The sequence below is a fragment of the Peromyscus maniculatus genome, chromosome 22 (genome assembly GCF_049852395.1).
Source record: "Peromyscus maniculatus bairdii isolate BWxNUB_F1_BW_parent chromosome 22, HU_Pman_BW_mat_3.1, whole genome shotgun sequence".
NCBI classification, from domain to species: domain Eukaryota; kingdom Metazoa; phylum Chordata; class Mammalia; order Rodentia; family Cricetidae; genus Peromyscus; species Peromyscus maniculatus.
The window spans coordinates 23813929-23830728 of NC_134873.1; the positions used below are offsets into that span (position 1 = coordinate 23813929).

Genomic DNA, 16800 nt, shown 5'->3' on the forward strand with positions numbered 1-16800 from the left:
AACACTCATTTTTGTCTTTAAAGGAACCCATTCAGACCTCTGGATATATTTGCAACTTTGAAGAATTAGAAATTAAATCTGTTCTTTTGGATGAGATTCTAAAGGTAACTAACAACAACAGAATTGCACCTGGGGGAAAAATGGAGCCAAGAGAAACCTGGGGGACTCTTTCTGGCATTGTCTGCACCTCTGTGTAGGAAGCCTGATTGTCCATGGGAGACTCCGTTTGTCTATTTTCCAAATAACTCTTTTTTTTTTTTTTTTTTTTGGTTTTTCGAGACAGGGTTTCTCTGTGTAGCTTTGCGCCTTTCCTGGAACTCACTTGGTAGCCCAGGCTGGCCTCGAACTCACAGAGATCTGCCTGCCTCTGCCTCCCGAGTGCTGGGATTAAAGGCGTGCGCCACCACTGCCCGGTCCAAATAACTCTTAAGATCCAAACATGGGGATTTCTTTTTCTTTGTTTTTCTCACAGTGTACTAGTTTGTTTTATTTTATTATCTTCTTTTCAATTGTAGGGAAGAAATATCCTCTGCAGGCAGCCTTCTGAATTCGTTTATTTCTTCTTCACTTTCAGAATCCAGAACACCCTAGCAAGGATTACATAATGAATTTTGAGATCCGGTCCCTTCGAGATAGTCGAGCATTGATTGAGAAGGTTGGAATTGAAGATGCGTCTCAATTCATAGAGGACAATCCACACCCCCGACTTTGGTATTTTAAAAACCCCAGCATTCCCCAAAGTCAGCATGCTTTTAAAGTCCCAACTCTGTTACCCTCTGTTTCCCACTAGCCTCCTCAGGGGAACTGGAATCTCTTCTGCTCTTCTTTTCAAGCATGTTATATGAAAAACGTTTGCATGTGCTAACACAATCGTTTTTACGTTTTAAGAAATCCACCAGATTTTTTTTTTTTTTTTTACCGTGTTTCACTGATTGAATTCTGATACAAGACTTGTCTATTAGTCCTATGCAGTAGGTTTTCTGTGTCTTTTGAAAACCCAGGCGCCTGTTGGCTGAGGCCGCCCTGCAGAAGCTGGACTTGTACACGGCCCAGCAGGCGTTCGTGCGCTGCAAGGATTACCAAGGCATCAAGTTTGTGAAGCGCCTGGGGAACCTGCAGAGTGAGGCGATGAAGCAGGCTGAGATTATCGCCTACTTTGGCAGGTTTGAGGAAGCGGAAAGGATGTATCTGGACATGGACAGAAGGTAAATTAGGAAGGCAGCCACCCCCAAGTGTTTTTCTGCTCATCGTGTTCTACAAATGGAGACCATAAAGTAGACGAAATATATTGTACCATTTCTTTTAGAAAATAGTTTTCTGCACGCCTTTAATCCCAGCACTCGGGAGGCAGAGCCAGGCGGATCTCTGTGAGTTCGAGGCCAGCCTGGGCTACCAAGTGAGCTCCAGGAAAGGCGCAAAGCTACACAGAGAAACCCTGTCTCGAAAAACCAAAAAAAAAAAAGAAAAAAGAAAAAGAAAATAGTTTTCCATTAGGAATACAACTGGGCATTTCACAGGCCTCATTAATTTATATTTTAAAATTTGGGAGCATTTTTTCATCTCTGCTTTTCTTTGATTTATTATGTTTAAATTTTTTTTTTTTGGTGTGTGTGTGTGTGTGTGTGTGTGTGTTTTGTTTGCATGTGTTTGCACATGTAGGTATTTGTGGAGGCCAGAGGTGAGTGCTGGGTGTCTTCCGCTGCCGTTTTCCACCTTGCTGAGACAGGGTCTCTCACTGAACCTGTTCCTGGCATTTTGGCTAGATTAGCTGGCTGGCAGGTTCTCAGGGGCTGTCTCTGTGTGCTCAGTGCTGGGGCCACAGACGCCATGGCCATGCCCAGCCTTCACGTGGGTGCCACGAATCTGAATTCAGGTCTTCATGCTGTGCCACAAGTATTTAATCACTGAGCCATTTCTCAGCCAATTGCTCTGTTTAAATATGTGTTCATACATTACTATGGAGATGCTGTTCATTTAGTAAAGAAAACAGTTGAGAAGTCTGTAGAGACTGGAGACTTTTTTTTTTTTTTTTTTTTGAGATAGGGTTTCTCTGTGTAGCTTTAGAGCCTGTCCTTGAATTTATTCTGTAGACCAGGCTGGCCTTGAACTCACAGAGATGATTCTCCTGCCTCTGCCTCCCGAGTGCTAGGATTAAAGGCATGTGCCACTATTGTCCAACAAGACTGGGGACTCTTATTATTTATTATATAGGTCATAATTTGAGTTTTGATTGTTGACGCCATTATTTAATTTTCTTCTCTCGGGAATGATAAAATAAAAGTCAAAAGAGAGATTGTTTTATGACTTATATTTAGTTTTTCTTTATATAATGTATGAGCTTCACTTCAGCAATAAGCATGTAATCTAATTTTCACTAATTGATATTTATACCCCCAGAAGATCCCTTCTACGTCTTAAGCCCTGAGAACAAATACAAAACCAAGCCGTTATACTATATATTTTATTTTGCAATAAACCCGATTGTGTCTAAGAAATCCATGAAAAGAGGTAATTATTATTTATGCCATTAGTTTGCTCAGTAAGCTGGAAATCTAGGAAAGAAGACTAGAAACAGCCTCTTACTCCGGTGTCGTTTCTGCTTGGATCGCTGTGATGGAAGTACCTCAGGCCGGCTAATCCATAAAGCACAGATGGTTGTTTCTCACAGCTCTGGAGGCTGGGGAGTCCATGGCTGAGGGTCTAGCAGCTGTGATGTCTGCTGGGAGCCCTGCCTGGACCTCCAGGGTGGTGCCTTGAATTTCCACATGGTGGAAAGCAAGGGTAAAAGAACGTCAGCTTTCTCTGGTGCCCTTCTTATGAAGGCATGTTGTTTTTTTTTACTCTTTTTTTTTTTCCGAGACAGGGTTTCTCTGTGTAGTTTTGGTGCCTGTCCTGGATCTCATTCTGTAGACCAGGCTGGCCTTGAACTCACAGAGATCCGCCTGGCTCTGCCTCCCGACTGCTGGGATCAAAGGTGTGCGCCACCACCGCCCGGCTATTTTTTTTTTTTTACTTTTTTTGGGGGTCTGCCACCCAGCTCCCAAATAGATCACACATGGAGGCTTATTCTTAATTATGAATGCCCAGCCTTAGCTTGGCTTAGTTTCTAGCCAGCTTAATGTACCATAACTTAACCTGTCTCTCTTTTGCCTCGGGGCTTTTCCCGTTCTCTTACTTCTGTAAATCTTACTCTTACACCGTGACTTGCTGTGTAGCTGGATGGTTGGCCCTGGAGTCCTCCTCCTTCTCTGGTTCATAGATCTCTTCACTTCTCCATCCCTTTTCTTCTCCCAGATTACTCCTTCTATCTATTCTCTCTGCCTGCCAGCCCTGCCTATCCTTCTCCTGCCTTGCTATTGGCCGTTCTGCTCTTTATTAGACCCACAGGTGTTTTAAACAGGCACAGTAACACAGCTTCACAGAGTTAAATAAATGCAACCTAAACAAAACTAACACACCTTAAAAATAATATTCTACTACAAAGGCATTCATCATCTCACGAGAGAGGCTTGATCACTTCCCCAAACATACCGTGTCTTGATGCTACCACAATTGGGATTAAATTTCAACATGAGGTTTTGAGAGGACATGCCTTCAGACCATAACTTCTGCTCTCTCCCAGTTGCCTCTTACTGGCCAGGCTGTTTCCAGAGTGTCTGGAGATAATCAAAGCTCCTAGAACTGTGTCTAGCACAGAGCAGGCAACTGACAAGCTTTGTAGAGTGAATGAAACTTTTTTGTTTTTCAGAGACCTCGCTATTGGTCTGAGGCTGAAATTGGGGGATTGGTTCAGAGTACTGCAACTCCTGAAAACTGGGTCTGGTGACGCAGATGACAGTCTCCTCGAACAAGCCCACAATGCCATTGGAGACTACTTTGCTGATCGGCAAAAGTGGTACGTGAGCTACCTGAAGTACCTGATGCGTTCTTGCATGCTTGGAATTATTCTGTTACGCAGACTACCTCCCCAGGGGATGGTGCTGTCAGAGTGAAAGCCCTTCTCCTAAATCCTGAAATTCCAATGGCCCTGTGATGCATTTGCTCTCTGGATGCAAGTCATTTTTTGAGCTGAGAGATAAGCCTGGCATCACTTTGCCATCTATACACAAGACTCTTGTACCTAGCTTCAGAAAACACTTCACTGTTTTGAGACCACAACCATGTTGTCTATGATTTATTTGTGAACATAGTTAAAAAAGTATATTTACTTGTTTTGTTATAGATTTTTTTCCAGAAAGCATTGCTTTATTCCAAAGTTTTCATTGTGATTAATATGCTTATTTATGTCAATGATTCAAGTACTTCTCTGATATTGTAAGTTAAACAATGTGAGAGCATTCAGAGAATATTACAAGTAGAATTTGCTACATTGTCTCTAGATTTAAAAGAATGTGAGCTTTAAAGGTAGTGTGTAACTGAAGACGATGAAGTAAGACAAGCACTAGAAATCCTAATGAAAGACTACTTGGGGGCAGTTCTTGGTTATCTGGAGACTTATGTACTGTTCATGAAGGTTTTTCTTTCATCCACAGGCTGAATGCTGTACAGTATTACGTCAAAGGCAGGAACCAGGAGCGCCTAGCTGAATGCTATTATATGCTAGAAGATTATGAGGGGCTAGAGAATCTTGCCAATTCACTTCCAGAAAACCACAAGTTGCTTCCAGTAGGTATTCCATATTTTTGTTTTTAGTCAAGAAATATCCTCTGTAGCAATGAAAACTGAAAGTTAATCTATAATTTCATGGTTTCTTAGACATGGGATGATGCTTTAATTTTATTTTAGAATCAATATGTTAGCATTACTGAATTCTTGAGCTGCAGGGAGAAATCATTCACTAGAGCATAGCCTCGTGTGAGTCCAAGGTCATTCAGAATTTGCTTCTAATTAATTCGAAAGGTCGCATCAACAGTGAAGTTCACCATTAAAATGACTAAAAGCAGCATGTCCCTTCCTTGACTGTTACTTTTAGGCCTCTGAGTTGACGTTGAGTGCCGCTCATGTCTGTATTTATTTGTTTAGTGTATAACTCAGTATCTGTGGTATTAGTCACTCTCAGCCGCAGGGTCATACACATATGGGTTGTGGGTTCCATCCTAAAAGCTGTCTGTTAATTAATAGACAGGTCTAGAGTTCTCTGGCAGTTCAGGTTTCTTATAAAGGAACAGTTGGCTTCCACTGTCATGATGGTCCCATTTGCTCTTAACACAACCCTGTGTGTTTTAAGTAGGAGAGAAACTGAAATTTCTTAGAAATCGCTTATTTTTGAAGTGATGGGTGGGGTGAGAAAAACTCTAACTAGTAATGAGAGAAACAAAAAGATGGCAGGAAGGTGTGTGGTGATGGTCGATGCCCCAGCCTCCTGCCACCTTCTGGGGAACTTGTTTTGGGGTTAGCTTCGAGAACTGATGAAGGGGGCATTTCTTTTCTCCTTTTTGATTTTGCCATGCTAAGATTCAAACTTGACACTTGACCATTAAACTGTCTCCCACCCCAGTCTGCATTTGTCTGTCATCTATCTATCTATCTATCTATCTATCTATCTATCTATCTATCTATCTATCTATCTATCTATCTATCTATCTAGGAATCTTGCTTTGTCGTCTAGGGCATCAGCTCCTTTGTCTCAACCTCCTGTGTGACTGTGGTTAGAGATGTGAACCACAGGCATGGCATGAAGTGCTCCTTAGATTAGATTTGATGTGTCTCATGTATCCTAGGATGCCTTGAACTCACTGTGTAGCCAGGGGTGACTTTGGATGCCTCTAGCCTCTGGGTGGTGCTTGGAATGCACCACCATGGCAGTTTATGTGGTACTGGGGGCCAAACCCAGGGCTTCGTGCTTGCCAGGCAACATTTGTATAGCCCAGGCTGGTCTTGAACTTACAGAATCTGGTCTCAGCCTTGGATTTAAAGTAAGGCAGGGCAGTGTCTTCAGGGCTTGAGCCAATGAAATGCTAGTTCCGTGGAAGTAGGCACTGTGACACTTGTCCTGACCTGCAACCTCTGCCCCTGTCTAAAAGAAAAATCACTAACCACCGATGTAGTATTCAGGTGTCCCCACCAGTTTATCCTTCATGTGTCCCTGTGGAGTTTTGATAAATTAAAATATAACTGATTTCCTGGGTCTCTGAAATCCGGTAATAGTGTTTGGTGCTTACAGGAAATAGCACAGATGTTTGTGAGAGTTGGAATGTGTGAACAAGCCGTGAGCGCATTCTTGAAGTGTAACCAACCAAAGGCAGCGGTGGACACCTGCGTACACCTCAACCAGGTGAGGAACTGACAGTTGCCATCTGGAAAGCCTGCCGGTTTAGAGATTTTTAACTGAAAGCAAAATTAAAGTCACTGAAATGGTCTCCGGTGTAAGGCATGGGGGGCTAGGTGTGGTTCAGGGAAAGAAGCCTAGCTCGTGGGTGTTTGTACTTAACCTCCTGTGCTACCACACGGGGTGACCTGCTCCCAACTTAGCCAACCAGGGAGCACAGAACAGATCAGTGCTTTCAAGTTTTTGTCTGGAAGTAATTTCATAATTTTCTGCATTTTGTTAGGTTGGGTTTGGTTTCCAGGAAAGGACTAGGTTAGTGGTCACTCATTGCCTGGGGAAAGAATTGAGTTACTTGATCAATATTTATTTTGGCAGGTCTATTTCCTTTCTCCTTTATAGAAAACATGTTTTTGATATTTAAAAAACCCCGAAATTTAACTAAAAGTGCAGAATTATTACAGAAACTTTTGGCTATCAGTATATTCTTTTAAGCATTTTTTGAAGTGTTTTTATAAAGATCGATTTACCTTATAAACACAATTTGTAAATGTTAAATCTAATAGGATATTTTCTTAAGTGGAACTGTAAATTTATTTTATAATGAACACTAAAAAAATGGATTCTTTTTCTGGCTTATAATATGTGCAAAAAGAGAATCGTAAGATTAATGTGGTTATATATTTTGAGACTTTGATTTTCAAATGTACTTCACCAAGAAATCCATCTTAGATGGTTCAATCATTTTGAAATGTTTGCTTGCATAACTTACGATTGCTCTGATTTTTAATGACTTTTAGAATGTGTACTGGTTTTGCTCTATTTTGAAGTAGTGTTAGCATTTATTGAACACTTAGGAGCTTATTGTGGGACTTTCAGGGTGTAAGTTCTTTAAATATTCGGGTGACTGAATGCTATAATTTTTTCCTAGTGGAACAAGGCTGTGGAATTGGCTAAAAGTCACAGTATGAAGGAAATTGGATCTCTGTTAGCTAGGTATGCGTCACATTTACTGGAGAAGAACAAGACTCTGGATGCCATTGAGCTCTATAGGAAAGCCAGCTACTTTTTTGATGCGGCTAAACTGATGTATAAGGTAATGCACAGTCCTGCCAAACATTATCTTGTTCTAGGCTAAACTGATGTATAAGGTAATGCACAGTCCTGCCAAACATTATCTTGTTCTAGGCTAAACTGATGTATAAGGTAATGCACAGTCCTGCTGAACATTATCTTGTTCTAGGCTAAACTGATGTATAAGGTAATGCACAGTCCTGCCAAACATTATCTTGTTCTAGTTACTGCTTAAAAAAAAAAACTTTAAACTTTATTATTAAAAAACCTTGCAAATAAACATCACATACCCAAATTAACCAGTCCCAAAGTTTATACGTCTCAGTAGACTTCTACATGGTTAGAATAGCCATTCAAGGATATTTTTATGCACTTATCCATCACCATACCTGAGAAATCCATGATAGAATTGAACTAGAACAATTAGCTTTGTATCTTCTTTTATAGCTTTTAAAAAAGTGCTCTCTGTTTTCTTTGTAAACAAGTGTCTGTCACTGCGAACCCTCTTACGGCAAGTCTGTGTATTGCTGCCTTCTGCTAACAAGGGTAGTTATGGAGGCCAGCAAATTGCCAGTTTATAAACAATTGTGTATTTGGTACAGAAGCTAACCAGAATTTAAGAATTTTCTGGGACTGCCATGAACAAATTCTTTTAACTGGAATTAAATCCTATTGATAAGAAAGTTATAAGCCTTTGTAAAATGTGTACATTTTAAAACAATTCTTTATTATCCATAATACAGTATTAATATACATAAATTTTACACTGTTATGCTCTTTTCTTTCCTGACTTAATAAAAATGTTTTTTCCCTCAAAATCACTTGAATAAGTGTAAACTTCTGAAAGACAGACCACTTTCCCCATTCTGATTTAGTTACTTAATAGATGTTATTTTTAAGACTGTTAGTTTCTATTCAGGTGACTAAGTTCTCAAGAAAAGACAATGACTTTTAAAATCTAAAACATAAGTAAACTCATACTCCATCCTACGCTCTCCCTCCTCTTAAAGAATCAAGTCTCAGTTAAGTTTGGAAATGGTTTTATTTGAATGGATACACACCAAGAGGTGTCTTCCCCATTGTTTGAAATGTCTAGATTGCAGATGAGGAGGCGAAGAAGAGAGCCAAGCCTCTGCGCGTGAAGAAGCTCTACGTCCTGTCAGCCCTGCTCATTGAGCAGTATCACGAGCAGATGAAAAATGCCCAGCGAGGGAAAGTCAAAGGGAAGAACTCGGAGGTAACGCAGACCATTCCGATCATTCACATAGCACACAATGGCAAGTCATCTCAGACTTCTCCTGGACAAGTCCTTTCCTCTCTAGGCTGTGTTCATTTCTTTAAAGGGCTTGAAGATTAGTAATGCCTCCTTTAGAGTAAGGATACAGATTGAGAAATTGCTGTTTAGAAATATGGAGAACTGTTGTTCTTTAAGATTAGCTTGTAGGGTGCTGTAATTTACTTTGGTTAAAGAGTTTTTAATCAGAGAATTAAAAAACTTTCTTAGAATGTAAATCTATTTTTTACCATAAATGAATCTCATTACATTAAATACATTTCACGTTGACTTAAACTTTACTCAGGTCTATTTAAACTTTGGTCTTAGTTTAGAAAGCTGTGGGTTGTGATGGAGAACTTGAATCTGTGACGACAGGAAAGATGATGAGATCTCTCTTGTAGCTGTGTTGTTGATATCTTAGTTTCAGACCTCACCTTCTGTGGAGAGGTGAGACTCTGTGTGTTTGCGCTGACCCAGGGCACTGGCTTTTCCCCCAGGCCACTTCTGCTTTGGCTGGCTTGCTAGAAGAGGAAGTTCTCTCTACAACTAGTCGGTTCACGGACAATGCCTGGAGAGGCGCCGAGGCCTACCACTTCTTCATCCTCGCCCAGCGGCAGCTCTACGAGGGCTACGTTGACACTGCGCTGAAGACAGGTGGGCATGTCGCCTGACGGGCGGGGACATCGGAAACTTGGAGTGAATAGCAACAGCTGGCTCTTCACTTGTCTTTATAGCAATTTTACTATTTCTGCCGATGTGTTTATCTATACGTGTCAGGATATGAATATACAGTTTATTTTGTGAATTCCTCTTTTTGAAGTTTTCCTCCACAGTGTTCACAGAAATATCAGGTGCTTTAGATAATAAACAAACAAACAAACAAACGTGTAGTACTCATATGTCTTCTGTTCAAAGCCAAGCACTATACAGGCTGTGCCTGGGTCTGGAGGAACTCTCCCACTTCTCATATTGTATTGGAAGCTTGAACAGGCTCGCTTTGTATGCCTTAACAATGCTTAAAGATATTTTCATGTCATACACATTTCTGTAGTATTTATCTTTTTTTTATAAAGTGATTCTTGTTTAGTAATTCCAACCAAAATAGAGAAGTACAAAAAGACAAAATAATGGCATGAAATAATTTTACAACTTTTTTTCTCCTTTTAATTAGAAAAATCTCATTTATTCAGATAGGTTTTTTTGTTTTGGTGTGTGTGTGTGTGTGTGTGTGTGTGTGTGTGTGTGTGTACATGCGCGCGTGTGTGTGTGTGTGTGTGTGTGTGTATGTATGTGAGTGTGTGTGTGCATGCGTGTGTGTGCGTGTGTGACCATAGCCCGTGTGTTGAGGTCAGAGGACAACTTTGAGAGTTGGTCCTCTCCTTTCCCCGTGTGGATATAGGGGATCCAACTCAGGTCATCAGGCTTGATGGCAAGCATCATTTGGGTGAATTTTCTGAGACATTTTCCCACTTCAGAGCTTCAGAGCTCCCCCCACCCCCCACCCCGGAGCTGAGGACGGAACCCAGGGCCTTGTGCTTGCTAGGCAAGCGCTCTACCACTGAGCTAAATCCCCAACCCCCAGAGCTTAATTTTTCTCCTCAGGAGTGTGTTAGTATTCCTTCCCTCATTGTTAAACATAGATCTATGACAGTTTTAACAGCTGCATCACAGTCTACCACTTTTATGTACTGTCATCCATAGATTATTTACATGCAGTATAAATGTACATCTTCTGGATTAACAGTATCTGAGGGCTTAGACATTTTTTCTGTTTATTAACTCCAATGAGTATAGTCTGAGATTTTGCTGTAAACTAAAGTATATGACTGACTCACACACACACACACACACACACACACACACACACACACACACACACAAGATAAAAATGTATTTTCCCCTCACAGATTGGGAATTCTAGCTTCATGTGTGTGCGATGAGTCGGAACTTGCAGTCCTCTGGTCTCTGCCTGCCAAGTGCTGTAATTAGAGGCATGACCACCATCATGCTTCAGCAGACGCATTCTTAATTCCTCCCCAGTACTGCCCTCGTCTAACCTTTATTATTTTTTTATTATCATTGTGTCTGTGTGACTGTACGCCACTTGTGCACAGGTGCCACAGAGGCCAGAAAGGGCTTGAGATCCCCCGGAGCTGCTGTTATGGTGGTGATGAACACTCAGAACGGGTGCTGGGAACCAATCTCAGGGCCTCTGGGAGAAGCTTCAATGGTCTAACCACCACGCTACATCTCCAGCCTCTACTTATACTTCAACTTTTAAAAATCATTACTGTGTCTGTTTTTTTCTTTTTTTCCTTTTTCCTCTGAAGAGCTTTAGTTTACTTCTGGTTTGTTCTGAATGTTTCTTTTGGAGTTTATTCCCATTTTTATTGTCATTAGTAATAGGTCTGTAAAAAAGGTTTTCCAATTGGCTGTTGGTTATATAAAGAAAATTGTTTTTATTTTTTAACTTATTTTATAGCAAATTACTTAATTTTAATTAATGTGATACAAGTTATGCAGCTTGAATATTTTAGAGTTATGTGCCACTTCTAGACACAGGCCGAGAGAAAACAGACTTCTGAGATTCTTCACCTGTTTAGTCAAGAGATCCATGTCCTTCATCTTTTTCTATTTCAGTGTAAAATTATTAGAAATAGTATGTATCTTGTAACTATTGCCTGTGAAACTGCTGTGCTCCAAAGGTGAAATTAGAGGGTCTTGTTTATTATAACTCAATGAATATGTTTTAAAATAAAATTGTCCATCAACTTCTTGTTAACACTTGACCTTAGAACCAACTGGTGGGGCCGGGTGGTGGTGGCACATGCCTTTAATCCCAGCACTCGGGAGGCAGAGGCAGGAGGATCTCTGTGATTTCGAGGCCAGCCTGGGCTACAGCCAACTGGTGGGCTCTAATGATAAGATGCAATGGACGTATTGTCATAAATTATACCATCAGAAGGACCTTTTTAAAAATGTCAGTGTCTAGAGAGGAGAAACAGAGAAATTGATGACCAATCTGATGCTGATTCTGCAGTGCATTTTAATAAAAGATTCTGTCTGTAGTGCAGAAGGGTTATAGATACGATGTGGCAGCTGTCAAAATAAACAGTCTGGGCTGACAGTGGGAAGCTCTTTACACTCAGTCCCGTTCTCTCAGCAGGACAAAGGACATAAGGAACCTCATACTGCATTTTTTTTTTCTTCGTGAGCAGAAGTACATCGCCTTGAGAATAACAGCTAATGTAGTACTAATTCACCTTGTCTGGAACGCCACAGAAATTACTGTTGATCAAATAGAACAGAAGCCACACGTTTCAATACTGAGCCCGTTCGGTCTGGAAGTGAGCAGGGCTGTGTGTTATTTTAGTGACTTCACTCTTAGAACCTGGGTCATGTACTCTGCTTCCTCCTGCTGGTGTGCCCGCCCCTCAGCATTTTTTTTTTTTGCATTTGTTGAAGCTCATGTGGGTTAAGGTAAAACGGCATCCATGGATCCTGTCCCGCACATGCTCATCCTGTACTTGTCTTTGTGATGCTAACGGTGCCATCTTTTCTAGCTCTTCATCTGAGAGACTATGAGGACATCATCCCCCCGGTTGAGATCTACTCGTTGCTAGCGCTCTGTGCTTGTGCAAGCAGAGCTTTCGGGACCTGCTCAAAGGCTTTTATTAAACTGGAATCGTTGGAAACACTCAGTGCAGAACAGAAACAGCAGTATGAAGACCTGGCTCTGGAAATCTTCACCAAACACACACCGAAAGACAACAGGAAGTCCGAGTTGAACAGCCTTCTGGAAGGGTAGGTGCCGCGAACTTAGATGCTGTCTACCTGATTAGAAGCTTGAATATAATAAAGCACTGAATGTTGAAGGTGTCTATGTTCATATTAAAATCAATTTTATTTATCCTACAAGGGTGTAGTAATGCTGTATTTAAAATAAGGGTTTTATTTGAAAAAAATGTGAGATGTAAGTATTGTATTTGAAGTTTGTCTTGGAATGTTTTTCATTCTTCAGTATTTAAAATATATCAGATAGTTAGGCTAGACACGTATTTTAAAGTCTAATTTTAAAGTCTAATTGTTTTCTCTCTTATTTTTACAGCGGAGAAGGGAAGCTGCCAACGTGCATCGCCACCGGAAGCCCAATCATTGAGTATCAGTTCTGGGTGTGCAAAGTCTGCAAGCACTATGTCCTCGCTCAGGAGATCAGCAACTACAACTTCTGTCCTTTATGCCACAGTTCAGTAGAATAAAGGAAAGAACTACCTTAACTCTAACGTATGTGAAGCATATGTACTCACCTGCACCTCTCTATGGAGTAATGCTTGATTTCCTTAGGCTTCACATGAAAATCAGCTCCATCATCTGGTAGCTGTACTTTTGTATAAAATATATATTAAAAACAAAACGAGGGCTGGAGTGTAGCTCAGTGGTAGAGTGCTTCCTAAGCATGCACAAGGCCCTGGGTCCACTGTCAGTACTGGGAAAAAAAAAAAAAGATAGTTCGTGCATCACAGTGCAATGAGGAGATCACTTGAGGACTTTTCACATAAGACTTACAGATGTGAACTTAATTTCTCTGTATTTCCTGTCTGTCCATTTATCATTTATGTAGCTTATAGTCTGTGGTGAGTTACCACAGAAATACCTCCACCAGGGCATTTTTTCTCATATTCTCAAGGTTTTACTAGTTCATTAGAGACCCCTTGAGAAGCAGGTGGACATGGAGGAGGCAGGGGAGGGGCAAACCTGGGGTAGAGAGTCGATATAGCCTGTATTTCTGGGGGTGAAGCAACTGTTGTATGGAATGAACTCTATTTCTATTTAAGGATTAAAGTCTTCTATAGTTTATTTTCATAACTGAGGAGATGGCATTTTAAGACTTTTTATTATTTGAAGTTTTAAAAAATATTTTATCCTCATTCACGAGGAGGCATTTGGGACCCACTTTTCTTGTAATAAACATGAATGAACTGATTCTGAGTAATGCTGTTGTTCCTTCCCATCAAACTTATCCCCAATTACGCTATGGTTCCAAGAACTCCGAAGGCCTAGGTGCTGACGTGTGGAATCAACAGGTAAGGCTGTGTGGGTAAGCAGTGAGCCCGAGCAAGCATTGTGGACCTGCTGTCATCCATGACACCAAGGTCACTATAGTTTGCTAAAATATACTTTAAAAATCACCTTCTGTATTTCCAGAGTTCAGATCTTAGGTTTTGATGAGATTTTATTTGAAATAAACATGAAAACAATAAATTATGAAGAAAAAAATAACATGTTTATCCCATGTTACTTGTGGTCTTTGTTGAGCTATTTTGGTGAGACAGACAGACAAACAGACAGACAGACAGACAGACACACACACACACACACACATACACCACACCACACCACACCACACCACACCACACCACACCACACCACACCACACCACACCACACCACACCACACCACACATGTCACATTGTTATCACACAGAGAAAAACCGAACAGTCTTTTTATGCACATGGCAGAGAATTGTGAGAATTGTTCCCTCAGAGACCACACGAAGTTCACATTAGAAACAAGGGAAAAAAATCATTACAAAGTAACAGAGTATTAACTTTGTTGATGTAGCTCCAAACGCTCATCCTGGGTATCCAAAATGAAAACAGCAATATTATGTTGCCCTCTGCTGTCTATTTCTGTCATTATTTTCTCAACCTTTTTAAAAAAGTATTTTAACTATAAAAGTCACATGTTCATAGTATTAATTTTCAGAAATATGTGAGAATATAGATGAGAAAATAAAAGTAGCCTTAACCTTTTTGAAAAGTGTTCATTTACACTTGAGATGAATTTCAGAAGAAGTGAAGCTGAAGAAATGAGTGTATCACAGACAAGTGTCTCCCCAAGAACTGTTTGCTCTTTTCTCTCAAATTAAAAGTACATCATAAGATTAAGCTTATTTAAGCACTTTCTGATATGGTACACATTACATTTCTGGTTAATAAAATTTCAAGAAATCTGGGCCTGGGAAGATGGAATTCGGGCACCCACATGAACACAGGCGATGGCAGCCTGCCTGTAACCCCAGCAGCTGGGAGGTTCAGCTGGCATCTCCTGGGCAGGCTGGCTAGCTGGACTAGCAGAATGGTTAGCACGAACTGGGGTTCAGCATGAGACCATCTCAATAAAGTGCAGAGCGGCCGAGGAAGATACTCCTCTACCTTTGGTCTCATACCCACAAACATGTTCACACACGTGTGAAAAAAGACACACACAGACATTTGCATGCACACAGACCTGTATAGACACATTAAAAAATAAAAGCAATAGTTAAAAGGATGAAAAAAGATGTGTCATGTGAATGGTAAGGTCAAGAATGCCTGTATGGTCACACTAATAACAGTTGCTGATAAAAAGGGTTTTAATTTTTCAAGTGCTTTTCTATGTGAATTGAGAAGACCACACAGTTTCTCCCTTTTCATTCTGCTCATGTGGTATGTTACACTGATTAATTTTCATGTGTTGAGTTATCCTTGCACTTCAGGAGTAATTCCCATTTGGTTACAGTGCATAATTCTTTCAATTGCTGCTGCATTTGATATGGTAGTCTTTTGTTAAGTTTTCTATTAATGTAGGCTGCAGAGATGGTTCAGCCACTAAAGGATAGGCCACAACCAAAATGCCAAGTTTCACATAAATGCCAATCACAATGGTTATTGATTGGTCTGTAGTTTTCTTCTAGTGAAGTGGTTCTCAACATGTGGGTCGCAACCCCTTTGGGTTGAATGATTCTTTCATAGGAGTCATCTAAGACCATCCTGCATGTCAGATATTTACATTATGATTCATAACAGTAGCAAAATTACAGTTATGAAGCAGCAATGAAAATAATTTTATGGTTTGGGGGTCACCACAACATTAGGAACTGTATTAAAGGGTCACAGCATTAGGAAGGATGAGAATCACTGCTCTAGTGTCTGGCAAGCATTGACATCAGCAATATTTGCTTTACAGAATAATGTAAGATGTGTTCCTTCCTGTTTGCAGAGTTTAAGGGCTGTTGTTAAATGCTTATAATCACTGGGATAGCCATCAGATCTAAAATATCAGCCTCTTTCCCAGTTAGAGGTCTGTTGGCATTTCTTAGTTCTTGATTCAGCATTGGTTTCCATTTACTTTCACATCCATCCTTTATAAAAAAAAATACTGTTCTCCTTCTCTACATGATACTATCCATTAATTTAAAAAGACTTTGTTGCTAGGCCATGGTGGCATATGCTTTTAATCTCAGCACTGGGGAGGCAGGTGAAGGCAGGTCTCTGAGTTCAAGGCTTGCCTGGTCTAGAGTGAGTTCCACGACAGGCAGGGCTACACAGAGAAACCCTGTCTTGGAAACAAACAAAACAAAAAAACAAAACAAAAACAACTGTCGCTGTAGTTATCCTGTTCCTGCCTGGCTCCCGTGGCCCTCAGACCCAAGTAAACACTCAAAGACTTATATTATTTATAAACTGTATGGCCTAATGGCTCAGGCTTCTTGCTAGCTGTCCTTATATCTTAAATTAACTCATTTCTATTAATCTATAATTTGCCATGTGGCTCGTGGTTTACTAGTATCTTAACATCTGCTTCTCATCATGGTGGCTGGCAGCGTCTCCTGACTCAACCTTCTTCCACTCAGCATTCTCCTCTCTCCTTGTCCCGCCTGCACTACCCTTCCTGCCTGGCTACTGGCCAGTCAACGTTTTATTTATCAATCAATCATAGCAACATATATTCACAGCATACAGGACACCCCACAGCACCCAACCAAAACCAAAACCAAAACCAAAACCCCAAACCAAAACAAATACACAAACAGAAAAAAAAAAACAAAACAAAACAAAAACAAAGCCGGGCAGTGGTGGCGCATACCTTTAATCCCAGCACTCGGGAGGCAGAGACAGGCAGATCTTTGTGAGTTCGAGGCCAGCCTGGTCTACAAAACGAGTTCCAGGAAAGGCACAAAGCTACACAGAGAAACCCTGTCTCGAAAATAACCAAAACCAAACAAGAACGAAAAAACCCAAAAAACCAAAACGACTTTGTTTTCCTGCTGAGCTGCAAGGTACTGAGGACAAAAAGCTTTGTTCATTGTATTAATCCCAGTTTTAAAATGTGTGTGTGCCACACTGTAGACTTAATATATACT

General features: G+C 40.6%; 1 protein-coding gene across 2 annotated transcripts in view; it reads left to right on the forward strand.

Annotated features, from left to right (window-relative positions):
• The window catches only part of Wdr35 (WD repeat domain 35), a 56075-nt gene extending 43183 nt beyond the window's left edge, over nt 1-12892 (forward strand). For both annotated transcript variants that reach the window (XM_076558949.1, XM_076558950.1), the window contains 11 exons: nt 24-104; nt 575-711; nt 1002-1205; nt 3749-3895; nt 4533-4665; nt 6164-6274; nt 7197-7361; nt 8436-8576; nt 9113-9269; nt 12179-12419; nt 12724-12892. In XM_076558949.1, coding sequence (XP_076415064.1) covers nt 24-104; nt 575-711; nt 1002-1205; nt 3749-3895; nt 4533-4665; nt 6164-6274; nt 7197-7361; nt 8436-8576; nt 9113-9269; nt 12179-12419; nt 12724-12874 — 1668 coding nt within the window. In that variant the 3' untranslated portion in view covers nt 12875-12892. The remainder of the gene's footprint in view (nt 1-23; nt 105-574; nt 712-1001; nt 1206-3748; nt 3896-4532; nt 4666-6163; nt 6275-7196; nt 7362-8435; nt 8577-9112; nt 9270-12178; nt 12420-12723) is intronic.
• The last annotated feature ends 3908 nt before the right edge of the window (nt 12893-16800 follow it).